This window comes from Rhinolophus sinicus, chromosome 14 (assembly GCF_057876585.1).
Source record: "Rhinolophus sinicus isolate RSI-liver-muscle chromosome 14, RSI-T2T, whole genome shotgun sequence".
NCBI lineage: Eukaryota > Metazoa > Chordata > Mammalia > Chiroptera > Rhinolophidae > Rhinolophus > Rhinolophus sinicus.
In genome coordinates this window covers 166894747-166917213 of record NC_142514.1, presented here as the reverse complement: position 1 = coordinate 166917213, position 22467 = coordinate 166894747, and the positions used below count along the sequence as shown (strand labels likewise).

At 47.1% G+C, this 22467-nt stretch overlaps 1 protein-coding gene across 4 annotated transcripts in view; it reads right to left on the bottom strand.

Annotated features, from left to right (window-relative positions):
- Positions 1–293: 293 nt before the first annotated feature.
- The window catches only part of TRIM44 (TRIM family member 44), a 106030-nt gene continuing 83856 nt past the window's right edge, over positions 294–22467 (bottom strand). For 2 of the 4 annotated variants that reach the window (XM_074336212.2, XM_088789513.1), the window contains 2 exons: positions 9677–9783; positions 294–4902 (listed from right to left, as the gene is read on the bottom strand). In XM_074336212.2, coding sequence (XP_074192313.2) covers positions 4826–4902; positions 9677–9783 — 184 coding nt within the window. In that variant the 3' untranslated portion in view covers positions 294–4825. Of the gene's footprint in view, positions 4903–9676; positions 9784–11399; positions 11605–22467 lie in introns of those variants that run through there. The other 2 variants (XM_019738529.3, XM_088789512.1) reach the window with 2 other exon arrangements.

The following is a 22467-nucleotide window of genomic DNA, read 5'->3' as shown; positions in this document are numbered from 1 at the left end:
AAGAATTCTTTGGGTTATAATCGACGCTGCTCAGCAAATTTAACGTAAGCATGGACTGTTTTACTTTGAGAAGAAAACATATCAACATAACTCTAAATAATAATGACTTTCATCTGTCCTTTCGCCACTTCCCAGAGCTCTCTGAAGCCACTCCAGAGAAGTCAGGAGTAAATGGGACCCCCACATGCAATATGCAAAACACCCTCATCTCCACATTACCGCAGTGAAGAACACCGACCATCATGAATATTTACACCTAGCACGGTCCTTTGTGCCCAACTCTGAGAGACAAATGGTATTTCCAGTAATAGTTTATTGATTTCCAAATGCACAGGGGCACCGAGTCCAAACATCCTGGGATAGCAGTAAATCTCTCTTACAAAATAATTTACAGTATGAAAATGATATACTGAAACATTAACTCAAACGTGTAGTTCCCTTGAAAGATTGAGTGTTCCCTTGTTTAATGTAAAGGGAAAGGGGGAAGATGGCTAAGCAGAGACTGACTGCACAGGAAACCAGGCAGAGGATATGGGGCTGGTTGGTTCTTCCCACCCATGCAGTGTGGCCTGTCACTGTAGAAAGACTACCCAGGTTTAACTCCCATTAAGTATAAATCTATTGTCCCCTCAAGGTCATATCAAGCCCAGCATGGGCTCGGTGGCATTGTTTTTTTGTGTGTTTTTTTGCACCAGTATACTCACAACTGTCTTAATTTATTTTCATTTTCCTGCTCTGAGGCTTGTTTTGCTATTGCTGGTGTGATCTCAGTTCCAAATGCTACTGTTTTACCTGTGGGCCCCTGGAGGGCAGGAACTGCCGGGGCCTTATGGCACTTGGAATGGGTTGGCGTGGGGGCTTCAGGAACTCTGCTGGGTAAAGGCAAAATTAATGAGATCTAAAGTCTCCCCTATGAGCCGCCTTTTCTTAGGGCTGGGCTGAGTCCATCCATAATGAGATTTGTTTAAATAGAAAATTCCAGACGTGCTAGGCACACGAGACACACTGCTACTGATTTTCTTATTGAAAAGCATGTATTGAACAGCCGCTATGTGAGTGTGGAGAGTGTTTTCTAGATGGGGGGCAGGATTCCTAGGTCCTGCCACTACTATAAGCTGTGAATTCTGCAGCCGTGCCCTCAGGCCTGACTGGAGTGGTCAGACTGTTAGGTCACCAAAATGGCTGGGTCTCCAAATTTCCTCTATCGTTAGATGAGCTGGAGTAGGGCTGGAGTGCAGTTTCCTTCAGGGATGTCACCTTGGCTCAGTGCTTCAGCAGCTGACAACATTTGCCAAGGACTTTCTCTTCTTGTTAGCATCGTATAAGTAAGCACCTAAGCTCCAATTACCTGGTGACACTTATAATCAGGGCTGGCAGAAACCTACACAAGATAATGAGGCTGCTTTGAATTTCCCTCAGTTCTTCAACTGTGTGTGTACGTGTATGTGTGTATGCATGTACATGCATACATACACACATATCATTTGTGTGTGTGCATACATGCACATATACATATCAGGTATCAGCAAGAAAGTCAAGATTCGCTGGACTCGGAAGCAGCACATTCTCACAGAGCAGACCTGGCTAGCTTTACTATAGAACGAAGATTTCCTTTGCTATGTCCAGTATGGCAGAGGACATTTTCCAATAGTTAGAAGGCAGACACCCTTCAATCATCCTTTTCTGACAAGCTCTATACTCTTGAAGGCCTAGAAACACTTTATTTATGGGAGGAGAGGTGGCACCAAAAGGGAAAGGCTCCCCCAACTCCTGGGGCCAGGCTTAAGGACACGTACTTCAAGTATCTGCTAAAGTGGATGAATAAGGCTACTCGATGCCATTTCTGAGCCCAAACTACAGCCACAAGATGTTGGAAAAGAAGTCATAAAGTGGGCTGGTCAGAGAGCAGTGGGGGGACCGGAAGCCTTTTTCTCCCCCTGTATTTTAGATGCACCATGGGCCACGGAGTTAAGGAGAGCTGGGTTCAAACTCGGGCGCCAATATCTGCTAGCTGTGTCCGTCAACGCAAGAGACTCTTCCAGCCCAAATCTGTTTTATTGGCTGAGATGGGGGCCTACTACAGGGCCTGGCTCATAGTTCCAACACAGGCCACTTCCCTCCCGGACTGTCAGAGCTGAGACTCCAAGCACTTCTTGGAAGTGCTCTGGTTTTAACGACATCAAATCAAAAGGACAAACCCCCTCCCAGCCTCCAGGCACCCAGTATTTGGAAGGCAGCCAGGGATTGGTGTTAGGACCCAATTCATTCTGCAGGCATTCAGTAGCAGCCTCCCTTGATGACGCTTCCCTCAGGATTTCTGCAAAGCCTGCCATCTGCATCCTAGTCAGGACACACTTTTGAGCACTCTAACTTTTACTGACCTGGCAGGAGGGAAGAAGCCTCATCACATTGGGGCGTAAGGCTGAGCAGCACGCTCCACTCCAGCGTTGGGGGAAGCTGGTGCCACTGCAGGAAGCATCCCAGTTCTTACATTGATAAATGCTGCCGGCAGGAGCTCAGGAAGCTGGGCAGAAGCTGCCGCATGGGGCTTAATGCTTCACTGGTTAAAGTTTTATCAGGTGCTGAAGACAGCAGGAGCCCATAAAGCAAATCTGAAATCCTTTCTAAGTGAAAGCAAAAGTGCTTTCCTTGAGGATTACAGAGATATGATAATTTACTGAGTCAGGCTGGCAAGTATTTTTATATTTCCGTTCATACCCACTGCATAAATGCTTGGGTTTCCCAAAGCCTGAGAAGTAGTAACACACGGTCAGGTATGGAGAGACCAACGGTCTGACCGTTCTCTGCTAAGATAAGGCTACTATGTAGAGATGAAAAACTAATTATTTGGAAAAGGGAAGAGAAGCTTCCAAATCCTAAAGTCTTCTAATCTTCTGATGTTTAAACTCTTTCAAGAGTGGCCATTGGTCCTTCCTTAAGGGTCGTTTTGTTGGATACGCTGGGGGTTGTCATTAGTGGTGTGCCAAATTCTCTAGCATCTGCGGGCAGATGGGGAAAGCACTGAAATTGTCTTAGCCATTTGTTAGCCACCAGTTTGAGAGAAAAATACCTAAAAAAAAATTATTATTTTTTTTTAACAGCCCAAACTCCTCTCAAATCTGTAAGTCCTGACATATTTAGCGAGCTCGGATAATCCTACCCCAGAAGTATATATGCCTGATATCTGCCTGGAATCAAAGGAATAATCAATTCATAGCATGCACAGCATTGACCGAGGATATAAATAGGATTCTACAGTAAGTGAGTATTGTTTCTGCCTGAAAATTATCCGCACACACACAACCAGCTGGCCCTAAAGCTTTGCGGCAGGCACACAGGTCGCAGGCAGCCAGGTAGGCAGGCAGGTAGGCAGGCACAGGGGTTCCCCCCAGTGCAGGCTCCTTTGGTTCTGCCTCAGGCACTACAAGGCTAGGCCCTGGGTCAGTAGCATCGCCTGGGCTGCTTGGATACGGTTCCAACTGTGTTTCTCAGAAAAGAAGAGCAAGACCACTACAGGCAGCTGAGAGGGACCACACCGCTCACCTGCAAGTAACAATGACCTGTGAAGTCTCCCATTTCATCTTCACTCAGTTTATGCGCATGAACATTCTATTTCATAATGTAACAGTGTTTGTTTTATCTAAAAATAAGGTCATGCCCAGACGCCAAACGGTGTGTTAAGTGTTACTGAGCTTGCAGTGTTGTATTCTCTAAGACATCACTGCTCCTCTGAGCTCAAACAACTTGGTTGTAAGGGAACGTGACCTGGGGGTGGGGCACGGCCAGGAGTCCAACCACTAGGGATCTCCGCTCATGTGACTGAAGAGGGGAGAGCAGGGCGGGAAGATGAGCTGAAGGTTTGTTAGTGGGGAGTACCAAGGGGAGAGGGGTTCCAGCTGGACTACACGGAACTTGGAGCTTGATTCAGCACACGACAGAGGGACAATTCTCCCCACTTTGCATTTAAGCCAAAGTAGGCTAGGCTGGGGGAGGGGGGCGAAAACCTACACTGAAAATTCCCATTTGGTAAGATACATTCCAGCCTTTCATGGGACAATATCCACAAAACCTGCAGAAGTCACCCAAACAATTCAGGTTCCATCACATCCGTTAGAGACTCTTTTGGAGACTCAGGCAATTTGAGTTCAGAAATACTGATTTCAACTTTTAATCAGATGTCTTTGGTCCTCTCTTTTAAGGGTCATTTCCTTGCTACCTCTTCAATCATTTTTTTTTTTCATTTCCACAGCACTGAATTATGAATCTGAAGTCCTGATAACCTCATGTACTAAAAATATCTCTCTATTTCTAAATATGACCTCTTTCTCCAACCCTGTTTTCAAGCCATCCACCTTATTTCATGACACACGTTTTCACACATGCATAACTGGACTTTAGAGACTATCTACTGGGCGTGGCCCCACTTTGCCATCAGTTGTTTCATGCTTCAATATGAATGAAGTGGGTTTTATTAGCGAGTAGGAAAAAAAATTCTGACTGCCCTTCAAGATTACTCCAGATCCTTCTTAACGAGGAGATGCTGTTTGGGGGTACAACATTACGGGGCTGACTTTCCTGAGTGAGTTCAAAGCAGCCGCTGAGGTATTACCCGAAGGACCCCTCTTAATTGCTCCTGGCGGGTTGATCAAAGGGGCATTCTTCCTTGACCTACCACGATGGGAGAATGAGAAGCAGTCAGTAAGCATAAAACTGGTCGTCCCTTGGAGACACAGGTGCCTGCTGTGGAGCTGGGGACGATTCCGGTGGAAGGACCTTTGTTGCTGGGCAGCTTTCACAGAAATCAGAAGCCGTTACATACACGCTGTCACATACACACGGGGAAGGAAGGATTTTCCACTGGGGATGGCAAGCCTTCAGGTGTCCTCTTCTTCGCCGGCACCACTGCAAAGGAAAGGAGACCTGGTGAGTTAAGGCAGCACAGGAAGGGGAGGCAGCCCAGTCTACTGTTTGAGGGCACAGTTCTGTGTGGACGTCCCTGAGTCCAGTCCTGACCCCCCCACGGCTGGATGCTGTGGCTGTGGCCAAGTCACACTCAGCCTCTCTAAATTCTCATGTGACTACACGGAAAAATGATGACAATAAAACCTCCTTTCTTGGGTTATGGGAGGACTAAGTAAGGTAATACATGTAAAATGCACAGGGCCTGGTACACAATGAGTGACTAGCTATTTAAAGGACTAGGTGAGGGTCATACTATTTTTTTTTTAACTTACTTGACAAAATAAGTTGCTGACAAAAATAAGGAGTTTGACTTCCCCTAAGCCTCACGCTGTCTACTGTTAGGAGAGAAAAACAAAAAGAAGCCAGCATTCTGCACTCCCAATGGCACTTCTCACATGGAACAGAGCCAAGGTTTCAAATCATGTCACAGGGACAGCCACTGGGTTCAAATGTCACCTCTTCAGAGAAGGCGCTCTATCCAGGTAGGAGCCGTTGATTCTTCTCCATCTCCGTCTATGTCTTTCATAGCCCTTAGCACATCTTACACATTGTTTGCTAGTTACTCTCTCCTCTACCCCTCACTAGAGCATGAGTGGCAATACTGCATATTTTATTAACGACTATTTAGTATTAGTATTGTGCTAGGCACATAGGCGTGTTCAATAAATAGTTGTTTTTTAAAAGAGAGTGAGAAATAAAAGCAACAGGAAGGTGGGAGGGACGAGGGAGGAAGGGAGGGAAGACGGAAGGAGGGAGGGAGGGAGGGAGAGGAGGAGGGAGGGAAGGAGGGAAGGAGGGAGGGAAGAAGGGAAGGAGGGAGGGAAGAAGGGAAGGAGGGAGGGAGGGGAGGAGGGAGGGAGGGAAGGAGGGAGGGAAGGAAGGGAGGAGGTAGGGAAGGAGGGAGGGAGGGAGGGGAGGAGGTAGGGAAGGAGGGAGGGAGGGAGGGGAGGAGGGAGGGAGGCAAGAGGGAGGGAGGGAAGGAGGGAAGGAGGGAGGGAGGGGAGGAGGGAGGGAGGGAGGGAGGGAAGGAGGGAGGGAGAGAGGGAGGGAGGGAAGGAGGGAAGGAGGGAGGGAGTTGAAAGGCACAGTCATTGCTGTCCTGGCCGAAGGATCCCAGATGTCAGTGACATTCCAGTGGCCACCAAAGGAGAGGTGAGTCCCAGAGGATGGCTAGGAGCTCAGCCGCTCAGGGTTACAGCCTCCCTGGCTTGGTCCTGGGAGAGAACATTGTTGACCCAGGGACTGGGGCAAGAAGGCAGGGCCAGCAAAAGCGAGGGGGCAGGAGCACACACACTAAGACAGGGGAAAGCAACATGCTCAGTTTCGCCTCTAGAGGCCACACCCCCGAAAACCATAGCAAGAGGCAACCTGACCAAGTGCTGTGTGTGCGCCAGGGGCACTGAGCTCAGCGCCTCACCCACCCTGGAACTCCTCACAACATCTGACGATGTAGGGACTGTTATTTTTCTCACCCCCGTTTTCCACATGAAGAAAGTGAAGCTCCGAGAGACCCAAAATACTCCGTTGGTCCCGTAGTAAGTGGAAGTGTGAAGTTTGGATAAAGTGTGAAGCAGTCAAGCTCGGTACTTGGAAAGGAGGTAAAATCTCCTTCCTCCTGTAGAGACAGGAGCTAAAGACGACGGGAGGCCTGGCCTACACCAGCTCCCAGCTATGACCTGGAAATATTTCTCTCACAAGGGATTATCTATGTTTATACAAAATCTGTGTCCTTTTATCTCCATTTGGGAAAGACTTTAAAGGGAAAAACATCCTACGCAACTAACTTGTAGTCCTTCTGCTAAGAATGAAAATATCGCAAGACAACGGAGCCTGATATTAAGGTAAGTGGACTCCAGGAGCCAAAGGCACCGACTCAGCAACTGTTACTACCCAAACTCTGCCCTATTGCCACGTCCTTTTCCTGCCTGTTGTCCAATCACAGGATGAAGGGAATGTGCTAGGAAGGGCTGGACAGTGGATCGTCATTCCGGAGCAGGGCTTGGTGGCATCTGTCCCAAAGGGAACAAAGGGCCTTTTATGAGAGCTTCTCACCAGAATCAGGGCCCAGTTGGAATTGGCGCCATATTCTCCCCCTTGGTGTCGTATCCAAAGCAAGCTCGTATTGTTCTCTTGTCAATTTTCCTTCAAGTAGGAGAGGTCTAGCATGGTGACTGTGCCCTCTCCTAAGTCAGAGTTCACTTTTCAGCATTCTTAACTTGAGACGCATAGTTGATATGGCTCATAAACCTACTGAAATTACGTACAAAATTTTGTCTGTGGACTCCTTTGTCTGAGAGCAGCCATCATGCTCATCGTAGTCACAAAGAGACCAACAACCCACCCACACGGACTGGAATGAAATTATAAATAAAGTGCTTTTTGAGTTGCCAGGTTGTTTATTATAAGACTTGTAGAGTTGGCATGGGGAAAAGGTCAGAAGCCGTGACTGGTCAAATCATTTCTTATTACCCTAAAAGAGATCTGTTCTGGGTCCTGAAAGATATACTTCATCTTAAAAGCACGAGACCTTGGGATTCTGGCATCTTATTGATTGATTCTTGCATTACGTTCTACTGTGTGTGAGGCACGATGCTAGGCATGACGAGTGAGAGAGACAGTGGTTGTTCTCATGGGCTTTACAGCCAAGAGACAGAGGGCGGGGGGGGGGGGGGAGAAAGAGAGAGAGAGAGAGAGAGAGAGAGAGAGAGAGAGAGAGAGAGAGAGAATTTTTTCCAGAATAGCATCTTCGAATCAAGTATGTTTTCATAATTACTTACTAACTTGTTTATCACAATAATGAAGAAAAAGAATCCGAACTGAATTTATAACAGCTTTGTTTACCTTCTGTGTGGTCTCTCCTTGAGGGTTAACAATATAATTAGTGTGAGCTATCAACTGAATGTTCCTTCTTCACTTTGTATATGTTCATAAGATTTTATCTTAAATTGTCTATAAAAAGTCTTTCTTGAAGGGAAGTAACACAGGCTTCCACCTCAGCCACATTTACCCTCTGAAACATCTACCAGCCAGCCTTAGATTGCAATGGGAGTGGTATTCAGAGATTATTGAAATTCTTTTTAACGTCTATTTTGTTGTTGTTTTGAGAAGGAACTAAGGGTGTTAGATAGACAGCCCATTCTATAGTAGGTATTTACGTAATCGCTTTGAAGTCACCAGAATAAATAAGCTAGGTTTGAATCCCTGCTCTGGTACTAGTGAGCTGTGGGATCTTTGGTGAGTTACTCAACCTCTCTGAGCCTGTTTCCCCACGGTAATACTATATCTATCGTAACAGGGTTCCTGTAAACGTTTTATGTATTTTATGCAATGTAAATGATTAAAAATGGTGGCTCCCTTCTTTGACTTCCCTTCCTTCCCGAATCAACACCCTGCCTCATCCTAACTTTCCTTCAGTGTGCCTAGCTTTGGCATCTAAAATACGACATTCCAGAGCGAGTATGGACCTATCCCCAAAAGCCCTTCAAGTATCTAGAGAGCATCACTGTCTTCTTTACTCGCTAGGAGTTTTCTTATAGCAACTCCAGACATAATGAAATACAGGTATTGAGTAGAAAGAAAGGCTGACGTCTGTGGTTCTAAGCCTTCTGCTTGCCAGGCTGTAGGAAAGTCAGCCCCTACCAAACACTGCTGAGGACAAACACTGAATGATGCCTCGCTTAGCAGGTCTTGGTCACAGGCTGATCTAGTTAGGGAGTGCTATTCTATCTAAAAGCAGTGGTTTTAAAATTGGGGTCAGACATACCCTCCTGGTACATAATGACTGTTCCAGGGGAAATTTGGGCATGGGTAATTTTGAGGAAATAAACGTCCAGATCCCTAACTGACATATCTATTCTTTCTTAAAACTGGCCTAAGAATGTGCCTGTGATCTATAGGTTCTTTCTTCCCACTCCCACTTTTACAATCAGCTTGCTCCCACTTCAGAAAAAGAAATGCATACCTCTCACCCCCCCGAATCTTACCATGGGACAATTTTAGAACGCCTTGTTTCTAAGAGGAGTCCCATGAGAGCAGGGCGAGAAATTGTCTCCTGGCAAGGTTGTGTGTCTTTACCTGTCAATTCAGAGACTAAGAATTCATCCTCAGAAGTGACATGGTTGTCACAAGGTGTGTACTAATACGTTTATCTGAATTGAAAACAAAATGAAATCAGACTTGGGTCTGACAGACAGCAAGACTACTTTGGCTGGAGGGTTTGACCATAAAAACCATCTTTGTCATTTAGATTATATAGTGAATCTTGTCTGTAAATTTAATAAGCTAAATCTTCAGTACCAAAGTTTGGACAAAAACATATATAAAGCTCATAGTATGTAACTTTGTCAAAAACCACATCGTTTTCAACTATCGAAATTTGACATAATTTTAGGAGTTAACTTAAAAATGGGCAAGGAGGCACATAATTTTTTCTAAATCATTTTAGGGATAGAAGGACTAAAAGGTTAGCTAAAGGAATCGAGAGGCCCTAAATCCTGACTGGGAGTGGGGTGTGACATTTAACACTGCCCTGGCTGGCGGTGAGGGCACGGTGACAGAGTGAAACGAAGGAGCCCTCGCCAGGAGAACGCGTGTCCCCTGGGTCAGTTGGGCACACTGTCTGACGAGCAATCCTTTTTGTCTTGTGGTGCCTGGGACACTGAAGGAATTGTCAGAGGCTTGCCACGAGCCCCAGTGACCGTCAGCCCCTACACACCTGCTGATAAAGTGACTGTGTCAGGGAGAGTTTCACTTCCCCACGATGTCTTAGTCCGTATAGACACACACCTCAGCTTTTCAGGTCGTCTCCAGAGCAGGCGGCTTCTAAGAGGAAATTAATAAAGGAGGTAGTAGGCACGCTGACCTGACGCGTTTAATAGTTTCTTTTCCTGAGAATCTAATACAGCTTAATTTGGTTTGGCATCACTCATATCTGCTGAGTCCCTGGCTATTTATTCATTATTGCTATAAAAGGATTATTCAACTTTGGAGGACAGAGAAATTAAGGGGTATCACAAGGGAGGAAGGCTAGATTCAGCTGAGATTCAAAAGGACAGATTTAGTATTCTCTAAGAACGAAGCCACGCAGGTATTGTACAAGGAGCTAACTGGAAAGTTTATTCACCATCTGAGGCTGTGGCTGCCCAGTTCTAGTACATATGGGATGAGCCCGGGTCGTGGGACGGGCCAAACGCCCAGCTCCAGAAACACTTCCTTACGACACAGAGCAGAGCTGCCACTTTTGTCTCCCTTATCACCTGTCCCCACAGCCTGGGCTGAGAGAGAGGGGGTTTCCTGCACTGCAGGGAATCAGAACTTGTATATTTAGCTGCCACCTGTGGAACTCAGTGAACTAGAAACGTAAGATAAAGAAAAATGTCCTCAGTTTATCCTGGGTGAACTGACAAAAACATGAGTTCTAGTCCTGACTTTGCTGTATGGCTCTGGGACCCAGTGTCCTCAAATGGGAAATGAGGATGCCTTGCATTTTAAGTGAAATTTAGGAAAATTCCAAACCAGACAAGAGCTAAACTGCTTTCCAACTCACACACACTTGCTGAGTTAATTAATTAGCTCTCACTTACACTGTTTTCTGTCTTGCTTCCTGTGCATTTCTGTTTCCCATTCCTCTCCAATCTGAAGTCTGGCCTAAATGTTCCACGTTCTTTCACCTTTTTGTCTGGCTGGGCCCAAACAGCAGGTTGATTAATAGCACTGTTTGATCAGTGCCTAGTACAGACCCTGATGTGAGCAAAAAGCTCCATGATTCCTCCAATTTGTCAGGGTTCTTCAAGAAGTCTGAGGTGCCTCTAGCCTTGTTGCATCTTTCTTCTCAAATCATAGGAAAGACTAAAAGAAGGGCTCTTCTGTCTCTGGATCATATTGTACTTTATCCTGTGAACTGCCTCTCGTTCAAGAATAACCACTATTTACAGGGGGCTGACTGAATGTTCCACATACTGTGCTAAGGAATTTATATATAACACAATCTCGCCAAACCCCAACAGTAGCTTTGGGTAGGTATTATTACCTCCATTTTACAGATGAGAAAATTAAGGCCAAGAGAAGCTACCTGGCTTGCTCAAGGTTTACGGCTTATAAATGGCAGAGCTAGATCATATGGTCTCTAGAACCCTCAGAAATGACACTGAACTTGAGGAAGAGGTGAGACGTGAACCTGTATCTTCTGACCCCCCGTTACCGAGCTATTAAGTGACAGCCACTTAAATTCTCTGAGGCCCAATTTTTTCCCCTAAAAAATGGGATAATAACATCCTACCTCCAAGGGTTGTTGTTGTGAAATGGAAGGCACATGCAGGCTCTTTTTTAAGATGAAAAAATGGCAGAAGATTAGGATTACTACAGATTAAGACGGAAAATCACAGGGTTTGTCTCTCCACCCTCACATCTGTCTCTGTCTCTACACACCTACGTTAGGTGCTCTCAGAGAAGCCTGGGTCTCTAGCGCTGCCTCAGGTACACACTCTGACCACACTACGGACTTGGATCTCCATGTACCTTGCATCTTGTTTACCATTTTTACAGGTGGCTACCCTTCTTGCATCCCCCAGGTGGCCGGTTTCGATGGAAGATGGAAAGGCAGCAGCGGGCCCGTTCAGGCAGTGCCCATCTAGAGGGAGATACCTGCACAGAAGTAACAGGCAGGCTATTAGCTCGCCAATGTCTCAACTGTGCTTACGACTCCTCTCTTTAGGGCTGAGTCTTCCGTTGCCACTGCTGCTGGATTCCTAACGGAATAATTTCCAGCCTTTTTTTTTTTTAATTCAAAAAGTAACTTTATCCTTTTTGCCAATCTGTAACAAGTATTGCTTCTATAAAAAGGGGGGAAAACCCTCTAGTGTTATCCACCAGTGATAATAGCCATTAACACCTTGAAACATATTTATCTGTCCTCCTTGTACGCACATATAAAAATACATACTTCACAGGCTTTCATAATCTGCCTTTCCAGTCAACTAGCAACCATGAATATCTTCCTTATCAAGAACTGTATGATTTCTGTAAGACTATGACTCATGACTGCATTGTATGGATTTACCATACCTAATGTTGGACACAATTATTTCTACTGTTTTACTATTACCGACATCTCTGGGACACACATTCAGGTCGATGAATTTTTAGGTTCATCCTTCATTATTTCCAAAAAATAATTTGGGAAACTCCTGGGTCAAAGGTTTTGTTTTTAATTAACTTTATTTTTTTTAGAATAGCTTAAGACTTACAGAAAAACTACAAAGAAAACACAGAGGGTTCAAATACCTCTACTTTTCTCTATTATTACCATCTCACATTAGTATTGTACAATGAACCGATATTGGTTCATTAACTGAAGTTCACATTTTATTCAGATTTCCTTAGTTTCTTCCTAATGTCCTTTTTTTCCTGGTCCAGATGTCACCCAAGATACATTACTTTTAGTCATCATGTGTCCTGAGGCTCCTTGTGGCTGGGACAGTTTTTCAGACTTCCTTGTTTTTCATTACCGCGACCATTTTGAGGAGACCTGGTCAGGTATTTTTTAGAATGTCCCTCCATTGGGATTTGTCTGATGTTTTTCTCATGATTAGGCTCTGGTTATGGGCCCTTAGAAGGAAAACTCCATTCTCATCATGTCGTATCAGGGGTACATACCATCAACACGACAGCTTGATGATGTGGACCTTGATCACCGAGCGGAAGCAGCGTTGAAGGTTTTTCCCCTGTGAAGTCACTCTTCTCCCCCTTCCCACACTGTCCTCTTTGGAAGGTGGTCGCTGTGAGCCACCCACACCTAAGGAGTGAGGGGTTACACTCCCTGCTGTTGAGGGTAGGGTGTCTACACCAATTATTTGAAATTCTTTTTGAACAGATTTGTACAATCATTTATGTCAGTATGGACTCACAGATGTTTATTTTATACTTTGGTTTATAATCCAATACTACTTTATTCATTTTATTGCTCAAATTGTTCAGCGTTGGCCTTTGGGGGCTCTTTTGGTCAGCTCTTGCGACCTTTTGATATCCCCCTATCATTGTGGCATTGTGGGGTTTTGGTTTGGGGGTTTTTAGCACTACCTTCCTTTATGGCATTAAAAAATGTCCAGGCTCATCTTGTTTATTTCCTACCTCAGTCAGGAATGGAGAATCGGATAATTCTCCAACCATCAAAGGACAGGTATTTTCATAGGTTTGATATGTTATTGTTCAACTGCCCCCCAGAAATCATCTTGAACTGATTTACAATCATTACTCATACAGGTACGAGAATGCCCATTTTCCCCACACCCTTGCCAACACTGGGGCAGTTTCAAAGTGTTTGTGGGGATGAGACGTAGGGTGTGCGTGCGTACGTGCGCACGTTTCTCTTCTCCGAAATAATTTTCATGTTATTATTCGGTTTCTTGTTGAACTTCAAGAGGAAAATGCTTGGGGGCAGTAACCTTCCTCTTCTCTGACTTTCTGCAGGCCTAACCCAACCGCCCTTCTCTCCCTCAACACAGCTGGATTTGTCCTAACTGACGACCTCCTATGGTGACTGCTGAAAAGAACCTTTCCCAAACTAGGAGCCAGGCAACTCCAGGGGGAGGGGACGATAGAAGCAGAAAACAGCCCAGGGGTTTACCTTCCCTGCTTGCTTCTGCAGCTTCAGGAAATCCACCGACCCAGTTTCCTCATCTTTTCTTGGCAAGTGAATAATGGAAACAAAATCTCTCAGACAGTTTCCTTCCATAGCAATCTTAAACATAAGATTTAACAAAATGCCAGATTTCAAATTGCCTGTGGCCTGCTGTATCTTATAAGCTACCAAAGGGAAAGGGAGAAAGGATCAATAAATAAACACACTAATCTCTAATCTCTGTATGAATGGAATGAATGGTATGCTTTTTCCTTTTTTTGAAACGTATCCCAGATTAGTTCTCAGTAGCTTTGAGTTCCACGATGACCTTGAAATGAGGCCCGGAAGTTGTAGAAAGTTGGAAACCGGAAGCCACCAACTCTCAGGCCTCATATCGCAGCGGGTTCTGAATGTGGATTTAAGAGTTAGAAACGCCGAGGCTTACGTCACAGCTTTGCTGTTCACTAACAGTGGGATTTCTGAATTCTGTGTTCTGACCTGGAAATGGACAATTTAGTACCTACTTGGAAGAGCTGCTGGGAGGATTAAACGGGCATTGCTGTATGTAGAACGCTTGGCATGGTACCTGACACATAGCAAATGCTCAATACATTTGATAGTTATTTACTAACATCAGAGGACGAAATCAAGGCTGAGAGGCTAAAAGTCATACAGTGGGTGGCTGGCAGAATGATTACCTAGAAGTCAGAATTTCTGGTCCTTGAATCCACCATCATACCTGCAAGCCCCGTTTCCTCTAAGAATGGCATTTCCTCTAAGGATGCCATTTGGTAACAAAAGAGCTAACGCTGTTCTCACACAGTCACTGCAGGCATCATGCTGTTATCTGAATGGGTTCAAGATTCCCTCTCAAGATTTCCTATTCTCTTGGTGTTTGATAACAAGCCATTTGTTAATAAGGACAGTAAACAGCCAGAATTTATTGAGTGGTTTATATATGTCAACCACTGTGCTCACCATCTCCCTGTCCTTCTGAGCCGACCAGCAACGTCCCTTGACGCACACTGGACACGCTACCCCACATCCTTCCGCCCATCTTGTCCGCTGCCACCACCATCGCTTGCTCCAGCTACTGCAGTTGCCTTTTGACTGGTCTTCCTGCTTCTCCTCTTCACTGCTGTTGAGTTTTCAAACTGCATTCAGAGGAATATTTTTTAAATGTGCAACAGATTACGTTACTGCCGCCACTTTAAAATCCTTCAATGGCTTCCTATAACCTTAGAATAAAGCCCATGGCCCACAAATCCCTCTATGATTTGGCCCCTGCACCTTTCTAATCTACGTCGTGCCACCTGTCGGCCACACTGGTTTTATTTCTGCCCCTCAAATAATCAGCGCTTATTCTTGCCTTGAGGTTTTTGCACTTGCTGTTCTGTCTCAAAAGCTCTTCCTTCACAGCTTAGAATGACTGGCTCTTTAACATTCAGGTCTCAGCTCCAGTGTCACCTTCTCAGAGGCTTTCCCTGACCTGGCAGGCTGGAGAAGCCATCCCATCCCTGCACCGTCACATTAGACTGTCGTACTGTCTTCACAGCGCTCACCACCTAGAATTATTCTGAGACGGGAAGGGCCCTTAACTGTTTGGTTCCCTCCTGTATCACCAGTACCACATAACATGCCTGGCACCGGTGAGAACTCAACAAATATTTTTTGGATGAATGAATGAGTGAATGATCAGAACAATTCCATAAAGTGTTACTGTCCTAGAAACCTTCCAAAGCTTCCCAGGCAAACAGCTTGCTGGTCTTAGACACACCGCCCAGAAATCTCATGGGCAGTGCACTTCTACAGGTGAACCCAGGCTGCATTTCTTTTCTAACTGTCATTGCAGTCACCAGGCACATATAACCACGGGGGTACCAGGTGTGGATTACAATGATGTATCACAAACAAGGATTACTCTTACAGATGACGAAGCCTTATGGAAAAAGGATGGGTGTCTGATGGACAAGCAGCTCTGTGCCACTGAGGGCAAAGCAGAAGCAAGCTCATGTTCAGCCCTCCCCAACCAAGCCCTACAGAACCAATTCACCTCCAAGAGGAAATGTTCTCATCTGGCTTCCTTATACAACAGGAAGCTTTGGGCAACTTCCAGCCCTCCTCAATGCAGCCGTGAGCTGTGCTCCAGGCAGGCTTGGAACGCCCAACTGGAAGCATCCACCTCTCACCCTAACAATCCATGGAGGGAGAGAGATGACGATGGCATCCCATCCGGGCCAAGATGGAAGGAAAGGGGTGCTTATTCATTGCTCCCCTCCTTCTCTCAGGTGAAACGTCAGCTGAGGTACGCAAGCAGAAGTGGGAGACCTGGGTTAGTTGTGGTGGTAGTGACAGTGAAAAAGCACACAGCTAAGAGTCAGAGGCTCCATTCCAGCACACAGTAGCATTAAGACCTTAGGTGAGATGCCTCTTTGAACCCAAGTTCCCACATGTGTAAAATGAGGATAATGACACATGTAGGTACTCATTAAATGCATGTGCTGATTATTCGGTAGGCACTGAACGAGTCAGGTCAGCAACATCTGCACGCTCAGTGTTCACACTCATCAGCCTGTGTACAAGCACTAACACTTCCTGTTACAGATGAACAGCGTGAGCGTGAGGAGCCGAGAAATGACGTGCCGTTCCCCGCGTCCCACGGCCAGGCCGAGCCAGCATTATGACCGAGGCACCCTGGGCAGGGGGACTCAATGATGAGTGACGGCAGCGTGTGAAGTCAGCGTGGCTGCACGTCTCCAGTCAGGGCGCGGGTAATGCTTATCCCCCGCAGCACAGGCGGTCACCGCGGCTGACTGCTCACGGGTTTTCCAAGGCTGTGGCAGACTCAAACTCGAGACTGGACACCGATTACCAGAAAACTTCCGCCCTGCAATAGGTGAGCCCAGTATCGCTTATTGAAAAAACGGTACAGCTAGAATTTTCAGTTTTTACAACCACAGCCAGTCCGTGAATTTCCTGTCGTAACCTGGCTGCATAGTAGCCATTTCCCTCAGATTCTCACCTTGGTTCTCGTGGGCTCCGACAACTAAAGTCATGCAAAAGGGCCTGCCACCAAGACTCTTCCCCTGGACTTAGGACAGAGTCTCTCTGGGTCAGACATTGGCTTCAGTTTCAATCCCGTCTGTCCTGGGGACAGACACTCAGGTCAGGTCTCACTCTTTTAACTGGTTGCACAGCAAATCCCTTCCAAGGCTTCCGCTGATTTCCACCCCACCCCACCAGATGCGAGAATGTGAATTAAGTTGAGATGATGCCCCCATCTGCCTTCAGGGAACCGGTGATGAGGGTGGTCTGAAGGCTCCCTGCTTCGCCGCTGACGCCTGCAGAGGCTCAGGGCTGCAGCGTGCCTCCACTTGGCGGTATTAGAAATGGCAGCCTTTGCCACATGGGCTCCTTGGAGGCTGAATCCATTTCTCACACACTATTTTGTCCCCAGCGTTTAACAGCAGGACACTTGGGGCCCTTAGTTTAGCTTGACCCTTAGGACACAGTTGGTGGCTGGCACATAGCTTCTTTCAGTCTCCTTATCTGTGAAACAGTCAGTCATTCATTCCCGCTTTCGGAGAACAAATATGTATTGAGCACCCCCAAGATATACGAGGCACTGTAATAGCTGCTGGCATTACAGTGGGGAACAATACTGACATGGCCCCTATTCTCATGGAGCTTACTTTCTAGTGAAGGAGCTAGCAATAAACAAATAAACGAACAAATAATTTCAGATAGTGGAAAGTTCTATGAAGAAAACAAAGCAGGATGCTGGGATGGAGAATGACAGGTGCACGTGTCGGGGGCCAACTCAGGAAGACGAAAGCATCAGGATCTCCTAGACTGGATATGAGAATTAAATGAGATAGATAATGGATACAACGTGTTCAGTATGTTTACTAACAAGTGATGGGCGCGCGCGCGAACAAATTCCGCTGTTTGTGTAAGACTCCCCTTCCTCAGTCAGTGGCTTCTCTTTCCCCTCACAGTGGCTGAGTCCCTATTACGTGCCAGTGCTGGGAGTCCAGACGGGAATCAGACAGGGTCCCTACCCCTCAGAGACCCCGGCCTGGCAAAGATGTAGCGTGTGTACCATGAGAGAAAGAGCACGTAATAAACTCTACCTACAGAGTCAGAAAAGGCTACCATCCAGTGTTAGCAGATGGACTGGTATTTTCCAGGAAGACTGCAGGGCCAGGAGGGCAGGCCAGGTGGAGGGGACAGCTTGAACGAACCTTTGAAGATGTGAAACAGCCTGGCATGTTCAGGGAGCTGTGAAAAGCTCCGAATGGCTGGACATGGCAGGAGAGGGGGCACTGACCGAAAAAGTGTCTCATCGGCAGCTCCTACAGCTCATCTTCCTGGGTCACGCGGGAAGTGTCTCCTCAGATGGGGGAGGGGGCTATGGGTGGGACAGAACAGGGGATGAGAAGAGTGTCCGGGCTCCACATGGCGTCCCGCACACGCCAGCGCTGCCACACGCGAACAAGGGCGATATGTGAAATCCTGAGGCTGGGTTCTGCGTGACACTCCCCAAAGCAGCACAAACAGATGTTTCAAGGAAAAAAGAAAAAACAAACACCCAGCGGTACTCGATAGGAAGCCTGCGGGGGTGTGGGGTGGGGGACAGGCAGGTATTAGGCTGTCAGATGCGATTCTATCACCAGCTCAAGTCTGACACTCAGCTGGGAAGAACAGTGCAGGCGCCGGTGCGTGATGCCGGTGGTCAGGGGTCAACGGACTCCTGCCCGCAAGCAGAGCCAAAGCCAGCTCACTCGTGCAAGAGCCTGAGACCCACGCTGGGGACAGTGACAGGGTTCTGAGATGGGAAGCGGGGAACTGCAAGGTTCCTTGTGCCTCGTTAATAACTAGTCTTCCCTGCCAGCAAGTCTTCTCTGGGATGAGTGTAACTATGGAGTGGACATATATGAAAGGGGCCTGGTTCCCTGCCTGTTTGTCACACTGCCCTATCTCTGCCCTTGCAGTAACCATTCTTGTTATGCGTCTCCTTAGGAAACAGAGCAGAAGGTAAGAAAGCTATTCTGAGCCCCAATATTCCAGAAGCTCGTGATACCGCCAACACATCTGAACAGCCCCTACCGAGAAAAAGGCCGCCTGATGCAGACAGCCGAGGAATGAACATCGCATCCAATTTACACTCAGCCAGTCTTACCAGCGGCTCTCCCTGGATTCCAGGTCAGTGCTGTCAGATGAAAGAGACGACTAGTCTCGTCAGAAGAGAGGAAGATGACCCAAAACACATGAACGTACCAAACAGGAGAGACACCGCAAAGAGAGGAAAGAGGAACCGAACACTGCAGGTCTCCATCCTTTGCATGTCATCGCCCAATCTCAAGACTGAACAAAGCCCACTGCTCTGAATCAAAGGGCTGCCCTAGGCACTGGCAGAAGGAACAGGTACCCAACATGACATCACGTAAGAAGCAGCCGCGGCCTTTGTCACATTCGAAAGAGCTCCCCACAAGCCATTAAGCCTGAAGTTGTTCCTTTAGTCTAAGGTACGACACTTCTGGCTGAGCTCCCAGGGTTAAAAATCAGTAGAGATTACAGGACAAGAGTCGGCTCTGGGACCACCGTAAACCACCTGGGTACAGAGGAGTTTTGGGTAAGCCAGCTGTCATCCTGGAAGCTGACGGGATGAGGTGGATGGTTAAGTTTTGCTGGGGAAAGAGCAATGATCATCTTCAAAGGGTCAGGACTACAGTATAAATACAGGGCGCTGAAGGAAGCAGATAACATTATTAAAGACACATTCTGCCTTCCTCCGAGTTTTTCCTGAAGCCACCTCTGCTGTCACACGCAAATGATATAGTCCTACCATTTCCACCTGTTTCATCCATCTGCAGAAGAATTTGTTTATGGCTCAGTCTCAGCGTAAATCAGATGTCATAAGACTTATTTATGATACCTGGAAAGCAATTTTTCTCCATTGGCCCAATTGCAGGGCCCAGCCAGAAGAGACAATCCAAACACCTCAAAGGGCACCAGGAGAATGTCCCTAAGCACGGAGGGAGTCCCAGCCCCCCTCTTAGGCGGCCCGGTGAGGGGCATCTGTCAGTAACCGAGACGGTTCCCTGCTGCCAGACTCTCGGCCCTGGCTTTCCGACTGAGAGGAGCAGGCAGAACACAAAGCAGCCAAGGTTTGAATCCAGTCGCTTCACTCCCTGACTGGGTTCCCGCTGGGCAAAACTTACCGTTGGGCCTCAGTGTCCTCATTTGTAAAAGACAGTAAACGATTCACAGATTGTTTATGAAGGTAAAAAGCATATGGCATATGGTAAGCGCTCACTGAGTGCTCGCTCTTCTCATGAAACGGTGTGTGAGACAGTGTCTGCAGGTACCAGACTTACGCTACACATCACTCTGTTCCCTTCTTCCTTCCTGGACTAGAGGCTCTCTCACATTCTGAGTCCCGATCAGAATGATATTTTATATAGGACAATAAATTTATTGGGAGGCTCTTCTACACTAGCATGAGACGTTAATAAAAAGTGTTACAGCTCTTTTGCTGTCCCCACCCACTCACCCACTCACTACTTAACACACTCCACTTCAGCTTTCACTCAGCCCAGCACAGAAGGGTGGGAGGGAGGGAGGCAATGACAGTAAAATAAATATTTCTGCTAACGACTTTGGAGAAAAGATGAAACGATTCTTTTAGGGGTTGTTTTTAAATTAGAAAAACATTTGCTATGAGACAGCAAAGCCACTTTTCTATCATATATATATATATATATATATATATATATATATATATATATATATGGGCTTTGGCTGAAATATATGCAAGAAAGAAAAAAGTTAAAAAGCTGCTATGGAACTACTTGTCTTATGTTCAGCTGGAAAGAGAAAGCTGTTTCCTTCCCAAAAGGCTTCTCCCATCTCTCCTAAGTCTGATTTCTTTCTTTCCCCTCTGCTTTGAGATATAATCGACATGCCACATTGTGTGCGTTTCAGGTGTGCCGTGTAATGATGATACACCTGTATAGTGTGACATGTGTACGACAGTAAGGTTAGTTATCACACCTGTTACGTCACATCGCTACCATTTTGTCGTTGCTGTTATGACCTAAGTTTGACTGCTGACCGTGCTCGGAGCCCTGCTGGCCCACTGGGGAGCACGGGAAGACCAGGCTTTGGGAAGGGGGTTACATTAACTGTGCGGCCCAGCAACCAAGGCGGAACCACTGGTGTGTACAAAAGCCAAGGTGATCACCCACTTCGCTCTTCGTCCTGGTAACTGGCCTGAAGGACCGCAGTGGGGCTGTAAAGGACACTGTCACTAGAGTCAAAGCCACACTCTCATATTCCAGGCCTAGCGCAGAGATGTAAAAATTGTCTAGAGGAGCAGAGTAGAATGACTCCACGAATCGGACATAACTCCACACTAGAGGTTCTATTTTCTCTTTCATTCCAACTCCCCCCTCCCTTGCCCTCTGGTAAAGAACAATGCTGGCATTGAAATCTAGGGATAATCCTTAAATCTCTGTGGCAGCTCCCTTTCTAAACTCGCCCTTCACACTGACGGCTTTAACAGCTGTTAACAAGTCATAACAAGGACCTCTGTTGCTCCAGCCTGGAATATTGATAACCCCTCTCTTTCTCTCCCCGACTCATAACCAGCCTTCCAGTCTACGGCTCACTACTCATCATGCGCCTCTCAGACTCCGAGTCCGGGTCCGCTTGTAAGGCCAAGGAGAACTCAGAAGTTACCCTGCTCAGGGCCGTGGTGGAAACGCAGGAGCCTGAGGGCTGGTGAGCCCGGGTCAGAGCCAGAAGCAGGCTAGTTAGGAGAAGGTGTGTGAGCGAGTGCCACGGCAGCGAGGCTGGAGTCCGAGCTGGAGAAGAAGGGTGGCCTTGAGCAGTGAGCCGTGTCCACGACTCACGAGCCGTTCAGGAGAGTCACACAAGATGGGACATGAAGCCCTTCATGTGCAACCCACTTTTCGGGCAGTGGTCGCCAGCTACCGCAGAGGTCCCCTGTGGTGCTATTCACCCAGTGTGAGACTCGGCTTTTCCTGCTCCAGCCGGTGAGCTGCTGCTGCTCCAGGGCACGGATTGTGACTTCTCACACAACCCTGAGCAGCAGCTGTGTGTCTAAGATTTGTGCAGTGGAGCTAGGAGGGATTTGCCTTTTACCCCCGCTTCCTGTCCCTGGGTCACCTTGTCCTTGGGAAACACAGTCACTGAAGGTTCTAACAGTGGGAGGCCATCTAGGCCCCAGGTGGGAGGCCCTGGACTAACGCTGGCTGGCTGCTAAGTAAGGGCCCCCTGCATTTCTCCTCACGGTGACAACAGAGGCACTGCTGAAGTGTAGCTGCCCTGGGTTTCTTATGGCTGTTTTTGTTTGGTTTTGGTTGGTGGTGTTGAAGCATGTGGGAGTTTACCCACAATCCTCTACCTAGCACTGCACTCCCAGACACACCGGGCAGCGGTGGCAGAGGTGCCAACGCACTCCTTGGAGCTGCTCCTCCAGCTGCCTGCCAGCTGCGCAGGGACCTGTCATCTCGCTTTGCTGAAACAGAGCCCACTCCCTCCTCCGGGCCTCCCTGCCTTTCCAGAGGTCAGCCACAAGTGCACAGCCAGCAACAAGCGCCGATTACAAATTGAGTGCCTGCTGGGAATATCTTTCTAGTGTCTAGCAGCCATTAAAAGCACTTAAGGAAATCACAAAAGGGAGGTGAGAGAAAACTCCAGGGAGAGCCGTGGGATAGGGAGGGCAGAGAGAAAGAAAGCAGCAGCCCACCTCCTACCTTAAGAGGAAAAAACAGACCATAAAAAGCAAAGTTGGTTCTAAAGAATGGACCTGCCTTGGGGAAACTGCAAAACACTGTGTCTTTCTACCACTCTCCTGCTGG